Below are 22,045 nucleotides of genomic sequence, written 5' to 3'. Positions count from 1 at the left end.
CCAAAGCGTTATATATCCATGTCGGATTCATTCCGGTTTCAGCATGTCAGATATTTCCGCTGCTATCGCACTAGGGTTACCCCTACCATTTTTCGTTCCGTAGCCCTCAGGGTTGTCCTCCACTTAAGTACAACTCTCTTGGTCAGCCTCCACGTTTCAGCCCCATAGGTGAGTACAGGCAAGATGCAACTGTTGTATACTTTCCTCTTGAGTGATACCGGTAAGCTGCTAGTCATAATCTGCGAGTGCTTGCCAAATGCGCTCCATCCCAATCTTATTCTTTTTGTTATTTCCAAGTGGCTGTATGGGGTGAGGAATAGCCCCAGCTGCTCTCATTGGCGCAGCGGCGTTACGCGACCAGTAGCGCGATGCTCCCTCCTGTCACGGCTGACGCGAAACCCTTCTCCCTCACGCAACACCAGGCGCGAGGCCTTCTTCGATCATGCGGTTACGTCTGGGCACTTGCTTTGTGGGCAATAGGAATTCTTGAGGCCGCTTGATGACGTTATCGGTGTTTTGGTACCACATTCTGTTTACGATGCAAAAAGCCGAGCTTTGTGCTAAAGGGGCACACACGGCTCGCGTAAGTTATCCTTTCCGGATAACTTACGCCCACAGCTCTAAACGAACAACTATAAGCGATGGCGGTAGCAAACAGTGGTCGCCGAACATACTGATTGCCGCTTCCGACGCAACTTATTTCCAAGCTGGCAAGTTGCTTTGCATACACAGCGCCAAAAGCATCTAGGACAATCTCGAAAAATGTACAGTGGTCCCCCGTGGCAACGAATATTCGAGACAAACCTGGTCATATCTCGCGTCAAACAACAAAATGATAAAGTCGCGTGCCGGCAGTCTTGAGAGTGAACAAACAATACATAACTGCATGGCATAGCTCTTTTCTCAAAAAGCATCAGCCCGATACTCTACAATACATCGAAAAGACAGGTTACTAAAAAACAAACAAATACAATACAGGATAAAGGAAACACAAATGGCCGTTTATCTCACATAAAACGGCTTTAGACGGATGGTACGTATTGGCTTAGGGGATTTATTAGGAGATCTCGCATGCTTACAAAATGGAAGGTAAGTCTTCTATCTGTCGGTAAGTGAAACAGAGCCAGCGCTTTTTGTACAGCATTACCTAAATCTTTATTTGGCTCTTTCCCCACCGTTTATTTGGTACCTAAGCTCTCATCCGCATGCATCTCTGGACGGAACCGCACAGGTGATTAGTGGACACCATGAACTGGACACGGAAAACATGGTCAATATACACTCGTTCATTTCACAGGCACAAAGTATAAAACAAAGCGATTGCATCCAGCGACGCAGAGGTCAGCGCATCACTAGGCGAACGCTTCTCTATGGGTGACTAGCTTCATTCCCTCATTTGCAGCGTGTGAACGCGGTCAGCTGCAGCGTGAACAAGGGAGCGTGCTGTTCAATGAGTAGCAGCCCTCATCGTAGCAGCCCGAAGCATGGCCGGACTAGAGCGGCGGCGGCCCAAGGAGAGCTTTCCGCTCACTGGTAGGTAGCGTGCGCAGCTTCGCCTGTGTGCAAGTCGCCCTCGGTGCGCCCGTTCGGAGCTTGTCAAGTTCATATCTTACGAAAAAAAGTCGGTGACAGCAATTATACATGCTCGAGTTCTTCCTCAGTTCTTTTCACTCTAGCGGCACGGTACGAGGAACAAAAAAAAAAAAAAGACGGGGCTTTATCAAAGGTTTTCATTCGAACGAGCTTACCTGGTACGAGAAAAGTCGCAAATGGAGGAAAGACTATATAGTAAGGGATATTGGTAACACCAACTGAGCACAACGCTAACGCACGCAATCATACAACCTTTAAAAACTTCTGATTCTAACACGCTCAGCAGCCACCCGAAACGTGAAAGCAGGTGCACAAGAAAAAAGAAACTTGGTGACAACAAGACATAAGATCGAGGGCATAGAGTGGAAGCCACAGACAAGCACTGGCTAGTTGCAAGGATTGTGTGGTACCGCGTTTGTCAACCGGCTTCCTGAGAGCGCATTTCTGAAGTTTTTTTGGGGGGGGGACTTTTTTTTTAATATGCTCACTACAGACTATCCACCAGGAGGCAGCAGGGCTAACCGCAATGTTTGCTAATTCCTTATCATCGTTCCCACTCCTAATTCATTATATATCCACTCCACCAAGCTCACTCTTAGAATCATAGCCCCACGCATAAAACATGAGTATCTCACTGCGGCGCTGATGGCACATATTGGTGCGCCCGTCTGGTTATTCCTATCAGATGTGAATAATGAACGGGTAAGGGTCCCAGAACACGCTTTCGTTTGATTGAAGGACTCTGGTTTGGTTTAGTCTCCCATGTGGAAGCTGTTTCTTTTCCCATTCACGCAGTCCTTCTTTCCCCGCGAGACGAGCTTCCGGCGAACCTTATACTGAATCGCGTAAGTAGGCCCACTCTGAGAATGGCTCTCGTGCATTACTTTTCCTGCGTGCTAAAGTTATGAGAGCCGCTTCGCAGTCACTCCGCTGGTTGCCTTGTGTGACCGAAGCCACCATCCCAGGAGCTCGGCCGACCAAATTTCTATTTACTCGCACTGCACCTAACGCGGCGACGTACATTTCACCAGTGGTGGCAGAGAGCGCCAAAACTGCAGGAAGAACTCGCACTCAGTGCTGAGCTATTTCTAAGGCAGGCTGACGCTAAGTGCAGGATCACCTTATACTGATATGCTGCGAAACTGCCAGATGCGCTTATTGCAATAAAAATTCTGTCTCGAGTGACATAGTCGCAGTTATCGATTGTCCCTAAAGGCCTGGGCGTTTGCTCGTGAGCGAGCTCTTCGACGGTCACAAATATAACGCGTACGCAAGCAAATTTGGTGCGTGCGACGAAAGTTATTCTTGAAAGTCGGAATCAGTATCAGCATATTTCCCTGCACACCGCACGCTCCTGTGCTCACGCATGCGCTGATCGAGAGAATCTGAAGTAAAATAATGATTTTCGTCCTCGGTGTCGATTCGTCACAGCGTGAAGAGAGACGCTGTCACCGATGCACTGGCAACGAACGCCATGGCGAGGTGGGTAGCCCCTGCATAGCAGAAAGAGGCACCTGTATTAAAATGAGGGCATGCAAAACTGCGTCGTAAGGCATTCTTTTGGCGTTGGGGCTGAGCTTGCAGTGGCATTTTCGTGATCTTTGGAAAGCGCCAAACGCTGCGTTTCCAAGGACGCGGGGAGATTTTAGGTCTGTTAATTCGTGTCTTTTACGGGGCGCCTGGCATATGCAATAGTATACCTGTGTGAAATATGAAGCAGTAAGGTCACCACAATCCGCAGCAAATAAGACTCTGCCCAGATAGGTAATTTTGAAAGGGGTATGCTGTAAACACCACAGCTTCATCTGCTTCTAATTAATATTTGTCACAACCAATACAAATATTATATAAAAACGAATGGGGAAAATGGGGCAGGGTAATGAATAAGAAACGGCGTACAGGCTAGCATTAGGAAGTGCTTGTCACATGGGGTTACGCTGACGAACTGATCGATTACAAAGACAGCGGGGGAATGATAGGAATGACAGCCGTGAGGACTGTAGAGATGAGAGTACAGCCAGCCTCTCGCCAATAACACGCAGCCGTTTTGTGCGGCCCCCTGCAACAGAAGTTAGCTGGCATCAAGGTTCGGCTTCGAAATTCAGTTCCGCTGTTTCTCTACGAGCCGCAGTGGCAGCTCTTCGACTGACACCTAATGCAAAAACGGAGGTTCAGCAAAGATAGGGTCCAACTGTGAGGACGTCAGCCTGTCACTTAAGCGTATCGAAAATATAGATCAATATGCCGGTTAAACAGCGGCGCTTTCGGAGAATCGTCTGGTGTGAAGAACGTTGAAATGAAAAACGTTTCCAATGAGCGGATTGTATCGCCATTGCAGTGAATGACTGTGCTTCCTGCAAAGTTAAGACTGTCGATAACATCGTTTATCAATAGAAACTTCCAAAAACGTTGGGCAGTGCAAAACAGAAAATATGCTTGCTCAGGAGTTCTACATTCCTTTGAGAGCTCTTTGAAAACAACAAATTTCGCCAGTTTTAAAATGGAGGCTTTAAAACAGTTTTGTCGACAAGTTAATACTAGGAGGCTTCAAGCCTATCCGGTCAAGTTGTTTATCGGACAGTAAACACCGTGGTAAACAGTACGCGCTTCATTTTTTTTTTTTTTCGCTTTTTGTTCGCAAGTTTTTGCTTCTCCGCGCAGGCAAACTGATAAACATTCAGGACTTCTTCAAGTTTCCTACTTAATAGATCATTTCCAGTCCATAAGTATATATAAAATTCAGCCGCAGATAATGGGGTTATGACACCGTCTAAACATCCAGAGCTGTGTGACGAATCGACTGCACGCCATAGGATAAGTGACGGCAACCGACATCTAGGAACGTAAGTTCTTGCGCAGTTGTGTCTAGGCACCACACAAATAGGTACACATGCATACGCGCACCGCTGCTGTGTGGAGGGGCGTTCTCGCACTTGCCGTCCTGCCCAGGGCTGCAGTCACACTGCGTGGACTCCGGGCAGCTCGCAGCCGTCTTGGCCGCATTGATGTGAACACCTGCGGTAGGGGGTGGGGGGGTCGGAAATTAAAATCTAAAAATAAGCGAACAAAAAAAAAACAAATTCGAGGTCCTTGCCGCTTAGTGCAAGAAACGCAAGAATGCAACCGACCTCAGGGTGAGCGCTAAAGAAAAGCATATATTAGAAAAGCTCCCATAAAAATTCGTTTCATGCTTGCTTTACTTTGCATTTATTTTACAAGTGCATAATCGCTCCTCGGAGTATACACAGGGAATACGTGGGCGCATTAGGCGGTGTCCGCAGAGCAGCGCGTCGTCTATGGCTAATTGGAACCACGACTACTTGATTACAAATAAAATGACGTTAAACTGTGTTATTCCGCAAACTTGTTCGGTCATGCTGATGTTTCGGCAAAATACGAGGCTTTAGCATGTTTTGTCCAGTAGACATGCGCAAAATCGGCGAAAATATTGTCTATCTTTATTTGAAGAACCAAAACTTTAGCTGTATTACTTTGGTACCTGATGTAATATCGAATCTCATTGCTTAATACTCTGCTGGGAATAAAACGTGATTCATAACAACGTCCTGTATTCATAATAAGCTGAACTTGTTGAAACGAAAGTGATATGGCATGTCAACTGGCCTACGTCCCTCAGCTAAACGCATGTGAGCGATATATTCCCATACTACCACGGGCGCTCCCAGCTAATTGTATATCAGAGAGCGGATACACCGATGCTCCAGTTAGTTGTACGCGCGTCTAGAGACGCAGGCAATCACCTATTCGAGGTCAGTGTTGCCAAAACTACACTCGATCGCTACTTGCATCCTCTAAGACTTGTGAATTCGTCCTGCACAACTGTCAAAGCGCGACTCGGGAATCCTGCGGACTCCCTCTGTTCACTGTCCGAGGATGGAGGCCAACGTCCAGTATTACCAAGCGTGAAAACGTGAAATGCTTTTCACAACTGCGCGCTTCCTGAATTTTTCGAGGCAGAGCGAAGCGACCTGTTTCATGCCGCCCCACTGGCCGCTTTGTTTTACATGCTCCTTTGGTCAGTGGGTTGTGGAAGCGACGAGACTTCATCGGTTCCGCCTATAACCGAAAATGGTGTGTCGAAAGGTAAGAAATGCTCGACATTGTCCCGAGCACGCAAACTACAATATACCTGAATGCACAAAATCACAGTAAGTGTAAAATTTCACATTCAAGTTAACAGCGGACGAGATGATGACGCTGATTATGGAACAAAACGTTTATTCGTGCAGTAAGATGCTTGCCGCGAGGGGCTTCCAGTGGGGGTTCTTGAGCGGCTCCCGTAAGCCTGCCCGTTCACACGGTTGCGCTGGTCGCCCAGCTGCGAGCTGGACTGCACTGCTCTTCATTGAACGGGTTGGGATTGGAGATAAACGAAAACTGCCTGCTTAAGTTGTTGAACGGGTTGGGATTGGAGATAAACGAAAACTGCCTGCTTAAGTTGTTGAACGGGTTGGGATTGGAGATAAACGAAAACTGCCTGCTTAAGTTGTTGAACGGGTTGGGATTGGAGATAAACGAAAACTGCCTGCTTAAGTTGTTGAACGGGTTGGGATTGGAGATAAACGAAAACTGCCTGCTTAAGTTGTTGAACGGGTTGGGATTGGAGATAAACGAAAACTGCCTGCTTAAGTTGTTGAACGGGTTGGGATTGGAGATAAACGAAAACTGCCTGCTTGAACGGGTTGGGATTGGAGATAAACGAAAACTGCCTGCTTAAGTTGTTGAACGGGTTGGGATTGGAGATAAACGAAAACTGCCTGCTTAAGTTGTTGAACGGGTTGGGATTGGAGATAAACGAAAACTGCCTGCTTGAACGGGTTGGGATTGGAGATAAACGAAAACTGCCTGCTTAAGTTGTTGAACGGGTTGGGATTGGAGATAAACGAAAACTGCCTGCTTAAGTTGTTGAACGGGTTGGGATTGGAGATAAACGAAAACTGCCTGCTTGAACGGGTTGGGATTGGAGATAAACGAAAACTGCCTGCTTAAGTTGTTGAACGGGTTGGGATTGGAGATAAACGAAAACTGCCTGCTTAAGTTGTTGAACGGGTTGGGATTGGAGATAAACGAAAACTGCCTGCTTGAACGGGTTGGGATTGGAGATAAACGAAAACTGCCTGCTTAAGTTGTTGAACGGGTTGGGATTGGAGATAAACGAAAACTGCCTGCTTAAGTTGTTGAACGGGTTGGGATTGGAGATAAACGAAAACTGCCTGCTTAAGTTGTTGAACGGGTTGGGATTGGAGATAAACGAAAACTGCCTGCTTAAGTTGTTGAACGGGTTGGGATTGGAGATAAACGAAAACTGCCTGCTTAAGTTGTTGAACGGGTTGGGATTGGAGATAAACGAAAACTGCCTGCTTAAGTTGTTGAACGGGTTGGGATTGGAGATAAACGAAAACTGCCTGCTTAAGTTGTTGAACGGGTTGGGATTGGAGATAAACGAAAACTGCCTGCTTAACTTGTTGAACGGGTTGGGATTGGAGATAAACGAAAACTGCCTGCTTAAGTTGTTGAACGGGTTGGGATTGGAGATAAACGAAAACTGCCTGCTTAAGTTGTTGAACGGGTTGGGATTGGAGATAAACGAAAACTGCCTGCTTAAGTTGTTGAACGGGTTGGGATTGGAGATAAACGAAAACTGCCTGCTTAAGTTGTTGAACGGGTTGGGATTGGAGATAAACGAAAACTGCCTGCTTAAGTTGTTGAACGGGTTGGGATTGGAGATAAACCAAAACTGCCTGCTTAAGTTGTTGAACGGGTTGGGATTGGAGATAAACGAAAACTGCCTGCTTAAGTTGTTGAACGGGTTGGGATTGGAGATAAACGAAAACTGCCTGCTTAAGTTGTTGAACGGGTTGGGATTGGAGATAAACGAAAACTGCCTGCTTAAGTTGTTGAACGGGTTTGGATTGGAGATAAACGAAAATTGCCTGCTTAAGTTGTTGAACGGGTTGGGATTAGAGATAAACGAAAACTGCCTGCTTAAGTTGTTGAACGGGTTGGGATTGGAGATAAACGAAAACTGCCTGCTTAAGTTGTTGAACGGGTTGGGATTGGAGATAAACGAAAACTGCCTGCTTAACTTGTTGAACGGGTTGGGATTGGAGATAAACGAAAACTGCCTGCTTAAGTTGTTGAACGGGTTGGGATTGGAGATAAACGAAAACTGCCTGCTTAAGTTGTTGAACGGGTTGGGATTGGAGATAAACGAAAACTGCCTGCTTAAGTTGTTGAACGGGTTGGGATTGGAGATAAACGAAAACTGCCTGCTTAAGTTGTTGAACGGGTTGGGATTGGAGATAAACGAAAACTGCCTGCTTAACTTGTTGAACGGGTTGGGATTGGAGATAAACGAAAACTGCCTGCTTAAGTTGTTGAACGGGTTGGGATTGGAGATAAACGAAAACTGCCTGCTTAAGTTGTTGAACGGGTTGGGATTGGAGATAAACGAAAACTACCTGCTTAAGTTGTTGAACGGGTTGGGATTGGAGATAAACGAAAACTGCCTGCTTAAGTTGTTGAACGGGTTGGGATTGGAGATTAACGAAAATTGCCTGCTTAAGTTGTTGAACGGGTTGGGATTAGAGATAAACGAAAACTGCCTGCTTAAGTTGTTGAACGGGTTGAGATTGGAGATAAACGAAAACTGCCTGCTTAAGTTGTTGAACGGGTTGGGATTGGAGATAAACCAAAACTGCCTGCTTAAGTTGTTGAACGGGTTGGGATTGGAGATAAACGAAAACTGCCTGCTTAAGTTGTTGAACGGGTTGAGATTGGAGATAAACGAAAACTGCCTGCTTAAGTTGTTGAACGGGTTTGGATTGGAGATAAACGAAAATTGCCCGCTTAAGTTGTTGAACGGGTTGGGATTAGAGATAAACGAAAACTGCCTGCTTAAGTTGTTGAACGGGTTGAGATTGGAGATAAACGAAAACTGCCTGCTTAAGTTGTTGAACGGGTTGGGATTGGAGATAAACGAAAACTGCCTGCTTAAGTTGTTGAACGGGTTGGGATTGGAGATAAACGAAAACTGCCTGCTTAAGTTGTTGAACGGGTTGGGATTGGAGATAAACGAAAACTGCCTGCTTAAGTTGTTGAACGGGTTGGGATTGGAGATAAACGAAAACTGCCTGCTTAAGTTGTTGAACGGGTTGGGATTGGAGATAAACGAAAACTGCCTGCTTGAACGGGTTGGGATTGGAGATAAACGAAAACTGCCTGCTTAAGTTGTTGAACGGGTTGGGATTGGAGATAAACGAAAACTGCCTGCTTAAGTTGTTGAACGGGTTGGGATTGGAGATAAACGAAAACTGCCTGCTTAAGTTGTTGAACGGGTTGGGATTGGAGATAAACGAAAACTGCCTGCTTAAGTTGTTGAACGGGTTGGGATTGGAGATAAACGAAAACTGCCTGCTTAAGTTGTTGAACGGGTTGGGATTGGAGATAAACGAAAACTGCCTGCTTAAGTTGTTGAACGGGTTGGGATTGGAGATAAACGAAAATTGCCTGCTTAAGTTGTTGAACGGGTTGGGATTGGAGATAAACGAAAACTGCCTGCTTAAGTTGTTGAACGGGTTGGGATTGGAGATAAACGAAAACTGCCTGCTTAAGTTGTTGAACGGGTTGGGATTGGAGATAAACGAAAACTGCCTGCTTAAGTTGTTGAACGGGTTGGGATTGGAGATAAACGAAAACTGCCTGCTTAAGTTGTTGAACGGGTTGGGATTGGAGATAAACGAAAACTGCCTGCTTAACTTGTTGAACGGGTTGGGATTGGAGATAAACGAAAACTGCCTGCTTAAGTTGTTGAACGGGTTGGGATTGGAGATAAACGAAAACTGCCTGCTTAAGTTGTTGAACGGGTTGGGATTGGAGATAAACGAAAACTACCTGCTTAAGTTGTTGAACGGGTTGGGATTGGAGATAAACGAAAACTGCCTGCTTAAGTTGTTGAACGGGTTGGGATTGGAGATTAACGAAAATTGCCTGCTTAAGTTGTTGAACGGGTTGGGATTAGAGATAAACGAAAACTGCCTGCTTAAGTTGTTGAACGGGTTGAGATTGGAGATAAACGAAAACTGCCTGCTTAAGTTGTTGAACGGGTTGGGATTGGAGATAAACCAAAACTGCCTGCTTAAGTTGTTGAACGGGTTGGGATTGGAGATAAACGAAAACTGCCTGCTTAAGTTGTTGAACGGGTTGGGATTGGAGATAAACGAAAACTGCCTGCTTAAGTTGTTGAACGGGTTGGGATTGGAGATAAACGAAAACTGCCTGCTTAAGTTGTTGAACGGGTTTGGATTGGAGATAAACGAAAATTGCCTGCTTAAGTTGTTGAACGGGTTGGGATTAGAGATAAACGAAAACTGCCTGCTTAAGTTGTTGAACGGGTTGAGATTGGAGATAAACGAAAACTGCCTGCTTAAGTTGTTGAACGGGTTGGGATTGGAGATAAACGAAAACTGCCTGCTTAAGTTGTTGAACGGGTTGGGATTGGAGATAAACGAAAACTGCCTGCTTAAGTTGTTGAACGGGTTGGGATTGGAGATAAACGAAAACTGCCTGCTTAAGTTGTTGAACGGGTTGGGATTGGAGATAAACGAAAACTGCCTGCTTAAGTTGTTGAACGGGTTGGGATTGGAGATAAACGAAAACTGCCTGCTTGAACGGGTTGGGATTGGAGATAAACGAAAACTGCCTGCTTAAGTTGTTGAACGGGTTGGGATTGGAGATAAACGAAAACTGCCTGCTTAAGTTGTTGAACGGGTTGGGATTGGAGATAAACGAAAACTGCCTGCTTAAGTTGTTGAACGGGTTGGGATTGGAGATAAACGAAAACTGCCTGCTTAAATTGTTGAACGGGTTGGGATTGGAGATAAACGAAAACTGCCTGCTTAAGTTGTTGAACGGGTTGGGATTGGAGATAAACGAAAACTGCCTGCTTAAGTTGTTGAACTGGTTGGGATTGGAGATAAACGAAAACTGCCTGCTTAAGTTGTTGAACGGGTTGGGATTGGAGATAAACGAAAACTGCCTGCTTAAGTTGTTGAACGGGTTGGGATTGGAGATAAACGAAAACTGCCTGCTTGAACGGGTTGGGATTGGAGATAAACGAAAACTGCCTGCTTAAGTTGTTGAACGGGTTGGGATTGGAGATAAACGAAAACTGCCTGCTTAAGTTGTTGAACGGGTTGGGATTGGAGATAAACGAAAACTGCCTGCTTAAGTTGTTGAACGGGTTGGGATTGGAGATAAACGAAAACTGCCTGCTTAAGTTGTTGAACGGGTTGGGATTGGAGATAAACGAAAACTGCCTGCTTAAGTTGTTGAACGGGTTGGGATTGGAGATAAACGAAAACTGCCTGCTTAAATTGTTGAACGGGTTGGGATTGGAGATAAACGAAAACTGCCTGCTTAAGTTGTTGAGTTGGCATGGTGGTACGAGAATGGTTATGCATTACAATATGGGCACATGTTAGTTGTAGCGTGCGGGGAGGAGTTTTGCGCGAGGCTCTAAGAGGGGTACATATTGACGCGATAGCAGCCTGGTTATCCAGAAAATCCGACATCACGTCTGGCGTAAACAATCACGAATATGCTTCTGATAGGAGGTAGTCGGCAGAGGACCTGGTCGGGCATTGATCGGTAGGTAGGTTCTGTGACGTCACGAGAGCACACCCGTGGACAAGTTGGGAGATGAGAGTCGAAACGGTAAGTTTGGATCCCTTATCAGACAGGAGGAGAAGAATGAGGAAAAATGGTGTGGTTAACTGCCAAAACCGGCCTCACTACCACAGATGTCTCACGCAGGCGCCGATAACGAACGAATAATGGTATAGAAAGGCAACACCAAGAGAAAGGCGACCAGTAAAGTTTCTTCACGTCGTGGTAGGCCGGATGGAAGTCGGAGATCTAGGTCAGGGGCCAGCGATGGGAGACGTCGGTTCGAGAAGTGGCCAGAGTTCCACGGGGCAATCGTCATCTCCCGCCCCAGTGTTCGAAGCCGACTCGGTGCGTCTGCTCTTGAAAAAGGGAACGACGCACAAGCGCCCTCATGGTGGGCTGTTCGCGCTGCCTGATTACCGCAATGATTGGCTCTGATGCAGTTCAAGTAGGTGGTCGAAATTTCCAGAGCCTTCCGCTACGGCGCCTCCCATAGCTTGAATCGATTTGGGACGTTAAACCTCACTAACCAAACTAAAGCTTCTGCTTCTTACTAACCGTCGGTTAGCTCAAGCAAACGTGAAGGTTAAATCGCAAGTTTTCTTCTCCTTAATTGCTAATAATTTACCAAATACGTGAGCATGTTTTAAAACTGTTCTTGAGCTGATAATATAGTCATAGCATTTTTACAAACATCGAGAACAAAATGGAAGTGATTACAAACGGATTAGAGAAAGAACAATTTGAGACTGGCCCCTATCGATTTACTGCCACGTTACAATGAAAAAAACGCCACTTTCGCTGCAATGTTTACAGATACAAGAGCCTCCCAAAATGAAATGAAGCTGTCTCTAACACCCCCCCTCCCCCCCCCCCCCCCCCCCCCTTACATACACGTTTTCCCAAAATTACCTGCAGTGACGTCAAGGCCGTATTACCCTCCGCTTTGCCGGGTAATTGCGAAGCCATTTTATTGTGTGTTTCACGAGTTTGATAGAGTGCCAAGAAAAACAACGTTCCACTTATAAATCCAATTTTCTGGGCAATAAATGAGCCTTTTGCTTTCCGACAAGAAAAACCGTATTCATTAAACGCAAACAATCCAGCTTCATTAAGAACAAAATAGTAGGCGGGCTTGAACGCATTTTAGTTATTGGCTATTGCAAATGTAGGATTCCTTCAATAACCTAATGCAAAGTAGAATGAAAACACTGGGCTTTTTCCTCTCAAAAGTAGATTTATGGGCGCTTCTGTTCTGCAACCTTTATAGCAGATGGCACAGTTTTTGAAGGATTATCATCAGTACATTATTTTGGTATTCCATAAAAAAAGCGTCACATTACAAGTGTATTTTCCAAGCAACCTCTTAAGTACAGCGTTTGTCAAAAGTTTAGCCCTTAAAGGGTTTTCTTCTGAACCATGTTATGTGGATAGTTATTCATCGGCAGCGCTCCGAACCTCTTGAAAATAAGAACGACCTCTCGTCCTCCTGAAGTTAGCCCTTCCCTGGATGCTGTATGAGCACCAGTGCATAGGGGTCAGAGGCGAAATCATTGGGCTCTTTATTCCCCAAAAAAGGCTGCATATTCGCAAACACTAATTTAACTTGGTAGACTGATGTTAAGCCATTTTTACGTTTCGGTATCTGTTGATATTCATTTCAAGAGGTAAGCTATGGGAAATAACGTTCAAGCTTAGAGATAGTATACCATTCGCCTGCAAAAAGAAAAAAAGAAAAAAAAAAACGAAAGAAGGCCTTGCACCAACACTGTAAAAACTTCATTCTTAAAACTTCAGTTACCCCCTACTAATCGCTCATAGTCACTATCTCTAAAGCTTGACTCAGAACTTTGGTGCTTAGATTTGGAATATAATACCGATTGCAGTAAAATTATCATTGCCAGCACTTTCTATCGAAAGATTCCATTTCGAGAAATTTGTTTCTTATCCCTATACCGCTTCATGTTTTACGGCTTCTACGCTATCTGCTTTTTTCAGGTACATATGTACATCACTAAACTTTATTGTTCGCGCTTTATGCGCGCAATTTGACGACTTTGAATGCATAAATTTTCATTCCATTACTGAACTATATTTTGTTCTCGGTGTCATTTTGAATTTTTGTCATCGATTTCGTGCGTCCATTTTTTTTTATTCTGGATTCTATTCGAAATAATTAGTCAGAAATATGTTCTACTACGGGCCTAACAATTACTGTCGTGTAATGTATGCCCGTCTAAATGTGTCCAGTTGTGACCTATTGCCCCAGGAGCTTCCCTGTCAGGCTGAAAAATATAATTTTGAGGGCAGCAAGAGGGGGGGGGGGGGGGGGGAGATGTCTGCGATATAAACTGGAAAGCATCTTAACCAGCATTGCAATGCACCTGTATCTGTTACCACTTCGCAAAAACGCATCTTCGAATTCAACACACTCTTCCTCGCCACTCTAGAGAGTATAATTTTTAATTGTGATTACCGGTGACTTCAATCTAGCGCGATGAAATTTACCAATTCGTTCTTATCAACCATATGCAACCAGTAGCGTCCCGAAACACTATCAACAACATATTCAGTCAAAGTTGAAGTCTTAAAAAAATGAGGCAAATTTGACCAGAGAGCTCACTGTGCTGACACCGCGACGCACTCTCTTATGGTGATATCAAAGTAATCCACGCCTTACGCCTTCCATCCAGTAGATGTTCGCACCTGCTGTCCGCTAACTTCATCATCATCAACAACAACAAAAACATCATCATCATCAGCCTGACTATACCCACTGCAGGGCGAAGGACTCTGCCATAATTCTCCAATTAACCCGGTTCTGTGCTAGCTGCATCCACTTGAGCCCTGCGAACGTCTTAACCTCATCCGCCCACCTAACTTTCTGCCGCCCCCTGCTACACTTTCCTTCCCTTGGAATCCAGTTTGCTACCCTAAGCGACCATCGGTTATCCTCTCTTCGCACTACATGTCCTGCCCATGTCCATTTCTTCTTAATTTCCACTAGAATGTCGGTAACCTGAGTTATTTCTCTGACCCACTCTACACGCTTCCTATCTCCTAATGTTACCCCTACCATTTTCGCTCCATAGCCCTCTGAGTTGTACGTTAACTTCAATGGTCACGAAACACCATGCTGCAGATAAACTGTGGCCTACTCCCGAATCGAAGCTACTAGGCTACATATTCCTGTCTCGAAATGCATATCTTCACAGTACAGTCGAAAATCTAAATAGCCGCACACGAAAGCCCGAGAGCTTAAGTTGAGGCTACCGCTTCCACAAGTGCTAGCCCAGCCCTGCTTTGACATCCCTCGGGTCCGAAGGTAGCTTCGCGTTTGTAGTGCGTGACAATCGCAACTGACTACTTTCTATAGCACGAAGTAGGCTGTTTAAATGAGACAGTACTAAGGCTCCCGTTCGGCGGAGAACCAGGCGGCGCCGGCTGCCGGCATGTCTAGAAAATCCTGATGGATCAAAAAGCTGTGATGCCACCGGCGGAGCGGGGAAGTTGAAAAATACATCAATTACCCGGAGAAGAAAGTTTATTGATAATGTAATGAGAATCGATCTCTCTGGGACCCTTCAAGCAGACTGCTTTTAGGCCACGTGGACTCATTCGCACGGCTCGGCTAATGCGGGGTTTTAGACCTGTGGGGTTGTCTCTCAGTTAAAGTGGTAGCTAGACTGTAATTGAAATAATAAAGTGGGTAAGCAGGAGTACCTCACGAGAAAGCAGTAAATGTACAAAACGCGGAACATTTCAACCAACCACCTAAATTATCATGGATGCGCTTGGAAAAGCATGCAGCAAAATACAAAACGACACGCGATTTGAACAAAAAGTCCAAGTTATAACTGACATGCTTAGAAGCACGCCTCAATGTGCATATCGATGAGAAGAGACACAAGAAAGGCTGCTGGAGGGAGCCATTTACGCTGTGTCGCGTCCTACCCTTAAAAGGATACCACGCCAGATTTTAGGCGATTTACTTTGTGCACTGCAAAGAAAGGTGGTGTTTATAAGACGACTGAAAAAGCATAGCTTATTGCACAAAGTCAGCGAAAAGCGCTTTCCTATAATTTATTTTTTCTTGAACTTGTGCACCTGGCGGTGGCCCCTGAAACTAGTGGTCCGCGACTGAGACCGTTTCACATGCTGCGACTGCAGGGAAAATTTTCGGTGCAGTCGGTGACGCCGCAGTGCGATTTCGACCAGCGCTTTCACATGCAGCGAACCCGCGTGCCAATTCGGTGAGCGATACCGTCAGGGTTGTTTGATGTTTTGTGGAAAATGCGTACGCAGAGCGAATTTGATTTATATACTCTGCTGTATTTTTAGATTCTAAGTGATAATTCATACGTATTTATGAAAACGTGCAGTCTTTCAGCGTACAAAAAGAGCGTTGCTGCGCCGAATGAAACCACTCGGACGTGAAAACAAGGGTGTTTTATGGGGACGCGCGCTCTCCTTCGATACTGGGCGCTGGAGCGATGCTCGCTCTGCGGCTAGACCGACGAGAATCGCAGCGTCGCAGGGCAAAAATCGCATCATGTGAAACGGGTCTGAGGCTCTCCCTAAACCGTTGCTCGGTTTCATTCACACTGTGCAGCCATCTTCTTCCCTTTGTTCTACTCTAGCCCTCAGCATGGGATGGACAGGGGCACAAACCTCATGTTCAGCCGCATATAACCTTTAACCAGCGCAAGAAGCATGACAGTCACGCCTTCGCAAAGAAGGAACCTGAAATGCATAAAAGTTGCATGTGACATGAGAGTATGTTGAAAAAAAAAAGGGAAGCGGGCTCTCTGTGTGCACATGTTGAATCCATGTGATCATATAGAAGGTAAAGGGTAAATATGAGGGAACGTTTGTAATATCTACCAGTGATTACGGCGCTTGACTGCAGTTCCCGAGGATTCGGGATCGAATCCTAGCCTAGGCGGCCGTTTCTCGATGGAGGCGAAAAGCAAGCCGCCCGTGTGCTGTGCGATGTCAGTGCACGTTAAAGACCCCAGGTGGTCGAAATTTCCGTAGTCCTCCACTACGGCGTCTCTCATAGCCTGAGTCGCTTTGGGACATTAAACCCCACAAACCCGCCAACCAATATCTACGTTTTCCTTGTGAAGTGGTGAGCATCATGATCATGATCATCATCAGCATCTAGAGTACACCCACTGCCGGTCTAAGGCCTCTTCCATATTTCTTCAATTAACTCGGTCCTGTGCTAGCTGCGTCTACTTGAAATTGCAAATTCCTTAACATAATCCACCTTCCTAATATTCTGTTCCGAGGTCCTTGCATTTAGATGTCGAATAATCACTCAGTTGCCGGCGCTGCTTACGTCACGTAAAAACCCCTATATTAATCTCCTCCCCCCTCCCCGCCCACCATCTCGGCGTAGCGGCTGAAGCGATGCCACCACGGTACAGCGGGACCAACAGACCTGGCCACTGCGAAACGTGTGACGTCCCTCACGCCTTAAGCCTGCACGGATGGCGTGCCCGCGTACAAAACCCCGAAAATAAACCCCATCCACGCAAAGGCACAAGCAAATAAATACTGCAGCCTTAGATAATAACATATACTAGATGCAATTTCAGTGATTTCACACAAAGCCACAATATGTGCAGCACATCTTTAAAGTGAAGCTGCAACACGAGAATTTCACGAGATGCACGCATTAGAGTATATGACACTTGTCGATTAAGCTAGCGAAGTCGTTTTGCGCTGCCGTTTAAATATACCGTGCAGTCAGTCATTAAAGTCGCAACTACCTCCAGGCCTCTCTTCACAGATCCGAAGCAATACAAAGAAGCTTGACGATGTTAAATATATCGTGCAGTCAGTCATTAAATTCGCAACTACCTCCAGGCCCCTCTTCACAGATCCGAAGCAATACAAAGAAGCTTGACGATGACGTTATTATTGGTGACGTTTCAAATTTTAACTGCTTTCGCTCAATTCCCTTTGTGAGTCGCCCGATGCCGCCAAACAACGCCTCGTGGCCTTTACCTTCGTTGGAATTGGTTTTATTCTTCAGCGTAAGCATTTATGCGTTGGAAATGCATCATCTCCGCAGTTGACGTCGTGCTCGGTGTGCCTACTCCACACCGTGTGCTGCAGAGAAGCCTAAATGCCGAAACAGTTTTATTCAAAGATTACGGCGCCAGTTTATATGCTAGCTCAAAACGACTTAGCATAATTTAACATCAGCCGTCACAGGTTCGACTCCTTCAATACAGTTGAATTGTAAAAATGCTTCAGCTTTCCTTTAAGGTTAAAATTAAGAGTTCGTCAAACTTAGCTGCTGCAACTGAATCATTCTCTTTTATTTCTTAATATGTAACAGAAAGAAAGGTATTTAACGTCTGCCTTACCAAAGCAAGTCATGTTGCATCCGTCCATGGTACGAAAGTTGTTGTCGTTTCCTCCACATCCCTGGTAATTGAATCTCTCGCATTGCTCCTTCTGGACGTCGTAGTAGAAGCGGATCTCCTGCGACGTAGTACCTGAGCCGCTGCTGGCCTCGTCACAGTGGCCTTCGTCCAGTTGTTGGTGACACATTTCTAAAGGGGCGGTGTGGTCATGCATATAGAAGAAATACATGCGCACTTTATCCCGATGTTATACGCAATAGGTAGAATACACAAATCCACAACGCGTGCGAGTGTCACTCCTCTACGCTTAGTCTATCCGTTAACTGCACAGATGGAGAGGGCTAGTTTCAGAGTCACAGGTAAAATCATTTTTGTCTTCCTCACAACTGGCGAGCGTGGTAACAGGCGTATCAAAGGTTTTGTGTTCTTGCGTTCCCGTTTCTCTTGGTCTGCAGCGCCACAATTTAGAGCCTCTCATGTTTCATTCTCACTCAACCATCCTTGTTCTGCTATTTCATATAGTTTGCTGACGCCTGTGTCCAAGTCACACTGATATATCTGAAGATATAAAAACAAAAATGACTTTTCGATTACACCTTCACATCCATTCCTCTGAACAGCACAGCTATCCCATGCTTTAGGGACGCAGACTTCGTGGCGTCCTCATGACATTCGTTGTGCCCTAACACACCCCTTTTAAAAGTCTGTTTTAGTCCGTTTTTCTTTCATCAACGTGACGGATTCAATGTGGGCGCTCGTAGCTTAAGCAGTCAGAAGCGCACAGCAGTCACGGCATCAGAGAGCGGGGAAAGCGCTAGGCTGGTCGCATACTCCCGGTGATGTCACGACGTGGATCAGGCGATCAGCGCTAATGTAATATGCGAGGTGACGCGACAGCTCGTCATTGATCAAGTGTAGTTTACGTCCTATTCACGTGAATTAGTACACCAACGTCGGAAGCCAGAACTGGCAGAAAAGTAAAAAAACCACAAAAAAAATGCAAATGATCACTCACATAAGGATGCAGAAAAACGATAGCGCCTCCTTTTTTACATGTATTGTGTTTGTTTTTATTTTACAAGTCGGTACGCACTAACGGACAAAGCAAATCACGCTTCTTCAATGTATACCGACGCTGCAAAGAAGGTATTATTGTGAGAGCGAAGTGTTGGTTTGAAATGGTATTTACTCAAGTTTGTCGCCCCACCGTACACATATTTCTTTCAAAAGATCTGCAAAACACATTATTTACACTAATGATACAAGTCTGTATTTATCTCATCACTCAGACATAGAGCTACACAGCCGGGCTCACATAACCTTGCAAAAAAATTGAACACTGGGCTGGTAAAAACAGTATAAAACTCAACTCAATATCAATAAAACAAAAGCCGTTCTCTTCCACCCCAAAAATAAAGCATTCGAGCTGCCTTCTCTTGTACTCAGCGGCACTCAGATAGAAATTGCGCATTCTGTGAAAACGTTAGGCGTGTACTTCTCAGAGCACATGACACGGGATGTTCATATAGATTATTTAGTCAATAAACTATCACGCACAATAGGTTCTCTACGCAGGCATTACTCAGTATTTCCCCTTTCCATTAACATTATGCTTTATAATTCACTCTTTTCGTCTATTCTGAAATGCTTGCTTGTATGGGCAACAACAACAGCAGAAAACATCAGGAAGTTACTACTGCTTCAAAAACGTGCAATAACAAATATTACTACAGCTTCCTACCTCGAGCATACAGGACCAATATTTAAGCAGCTTAAAATGGTTAAAGCAACATCTTTGCATAAGTGCAGGCTTTTGCGACTATATAAACAAGACATCACTAAAAAGGATCACACACTAACACTCATAGCAGAGCTTCAAGCCAACATAAGTAGATACGACACCCGTTACCCGGAACATTTGCACGTTACAATGTGCCGGACTAACTATGGCAGGCAGATGCTTCGCTTCAGGCTTCCTACGATATTAAATAAATGCTTTCCTAATAGTACTAAATATTTCTTACTTCCTCCCTTCAAATTAATCCGCGAAATGTTTATATGAATACATAATTTTTAATGAACAGTGTTCTATCTTGCATCGTGTCTCACTGTATATGTTCATGTATTTTTCCTGATTTACCTTGTGTTTCATGTAATTCAAATAATTTTGCGTTCATTATTTGTTCATTTGTGCAAGCGTGACTTATCGTTTGCTGTGAAATGCCGTCATATACAAAGGCAGCCGCCCCGTCAAGCTGCTCTTCGAAGTATCTCTTTTATTATTATTATTATTATTATTATTATTATTATTATTATTATTATTATTATTATTATTATTATTATTATTATTATTATTATTATTATTATTATTATTATTATTACGTTTTGCCCAAGATGGCGCCATGTGCGCTGTGCTCTCGCCCGTTCTTTGGAAAGCAGCAGTTTTTACGCTGTGCCGACTGTGCGAAACGTGTCCATTCGAAGCGCGTCGAGCTACAGCTCTTGAAGTCTGGCTCACAGCCATTCGTGTGCAATTTGTGTGCATCGTCGTCTGACAGTGCTAGGCTTAGCAACGGTGGTGCACTGGCAGCTACGCTCCTTTCTTCCGCCGCCCCGATCCTGTACAACCCCCCTCCCCCCCCCCCCCCCCCCCGACCTGTTTTCCATCATCAACCCCGACCGGCGAACATGGTGGTGAGTTTGCCTCGCTACGGGCTCTCCTCCTCGACGCGCTTGAGGGGATCTCTGTTCTAAGTGATGAGGTTGCCCAGCTGCGGGAGGAGAATGAGCGCCTTCGTGGGGAGAACTCGCGGGCCTTCGCACAACAAGCCGAGGTCCTTGCCTCTCTACGTGCCGACGTTCGCGGCCTCCGCCAGGAACTTGTGCGGCGCGCTGCTTAGGTACGCAAAAACAATGAAAACGCGACCAAACCATTTGATATTTGGTTCACGAGCTAAGCAGAATTTCTCAGAATTAAAAAAGCCGCGAGAGGTCGGCCCGGAATCGTAGCTCTTCTTTCACTTGTGAGAAATGCTATCTTTCTTGTGACACTCTCGTGGCTCGTGACTCTCTTTCGCTCACACAAAAACGAAGCCGACGCGACCAAAGCATTTGTTTTTTTTTTTTTATCACGAGCTAGAGAGAATTCATCAGAAGAAGATAAAGGGCAACAAGCGAGCAGCGAAGAATCGTAGCTCTTCTTTCACTTTTGTTCTCTGTCTCGTGACGCTCTCTTTACTTGTTACTCTCCTTCACTAAGTCACCAAATTACGCGACGATGCTAAGTATTTGTTGCATTTATCACGAGATAGAGAAAAATTTTCACAGGAAGAGAAAGATCCACGAGCGAGCGGCACAGAATTGTAGCTCTTCTTGTGAAGCTCTCGTGGCTTGTGACTCTCTTTCGCTAATTTACACAAAAACAAACGTGACGGGGCGAAACCATTTGCTTTTCTATCACGAGCTAAATAGAATTTCTCAGAAGAGGAAGAGCCACGAGTGAGCAGCGAAGACTCGTAGCTCTTCTTTCACTTCTGAGAAATTCTCTTTGCATCCTGACACTCTCGTGGCTCGTGAGTCGCTTTCACTCACTTGCACAAAAACAATGGCGACGCGTTCAAAGCATTTGTAACTTTTATCACAATCTAGACATAATTTCTCAAATTAAGATAAAGAGCCACCAGCGAGCAGCGCAAAATCATAGGTATTTCACTTCTGAGAAATGCTACCTTCCTTGCGACCCTCTCAGGGGCTCATGACTTTCGCTCAGGTACGCAAAAACAAAGGCAACGCGACCAAACCATTTGTTATTTGTATCACGAGCTAAAGAACATTTCTCAGAAGAATCGAAAAAGCCGCGAGAGATAGGCCCAGAATCGTAGTTCTTTCAGTTTTGATATATGCTATCTTCCCTGTGATACTCTCGTGGCTCGTGACACTCTCTCTGTTACATCGAAAATGGCAACGTGGCCAAAGTATTTCTTATTTTGACCACGAGCTAAAGATAATTTATTGGAACAAGAGAACGAGCCATGAGAGAGCTGCCTAGAATCGCTGCTGTTCTTTCATTTCTGAGAGGTTCGATCTTCCTTGTGATGCTCTCCTGTCTTGTGCCTCTCACTCAGCTACACAAAAACAACAGCGACGCGCCAATGCATTTTTTATCCCTAGCTAAAAAGAATTTCTCAGAAGAGAAAGAGCCACGAGCGAACGGCGCGGAATTGTAGCTCTTCTTTAAATTCAGAAAAATTATCTTTGTCTCGTGGCGCTCTAGTGGCTCGTGGCTCCCTTTCGCTCAGTTACACAATAATAATGGCGACGCAGCCAACTCATTTGTTATTGGTATCATGAGCCAAAAAGAATTTTTCGGAAGAAGAGAAAGAATA

General features: G+C 45.1%; 1 protein-coding gene across 2 annotated transcripts in view; it reads right to left on the bottom strand.

Moving 5' to 3' along the window:
* Positions 1–1,038: 1,038 nt before the first annotated feature.
* LOC146183235 (papilin-like) overlaps positions 1,039–22,045 on the bottom strand; it is a 113,612-nt gene continuing 92,605 nt past the window's right edge. For both annotated transcript variants that reach the window (XM_084609098.1, XM_084609097.1), the window contains 3 exons: positions 17,661–17,849; positions 4,498–4,608; positions 1,039–3,086 (listed from right to left, as the gene is read on the bottom strand). In XM_084609098.1, the coding sequence (XP_084465224.1) occupies positions 3,019–3,086; positions 4,498–4,608; positions 17,661–17,849 (368 nt within the window). In that variant the 3' untranslated portion in view covers positions 1,039–3,018. The remainder of the gene's footprint in view (positions 3,087–4,497; positions 4,609–17,660; positions 17,850–22,045) is intronic.

Source organism: Amblyomma maculatum, chromosome 7 (assembly GCF_055883805.1).
Source record: "Amblyomma maculatum isolate TAMU_Amacu chromosome 7, ASM5588380v1, whole genome shotgun sequence".
In the NCBI taxonomy this organism is placed as follows: Eukaryota; Metazoa; Arthropoda; class Arachnida; order Ixodida; family Ixodidae; genus Amblyomma; species Amblyomma maculatum.
The sequence above is the reverse complement of the archived record's forward strand: the minus strand, read 5'-3'. Positions and strand labels throughout refer to the sequence as shown.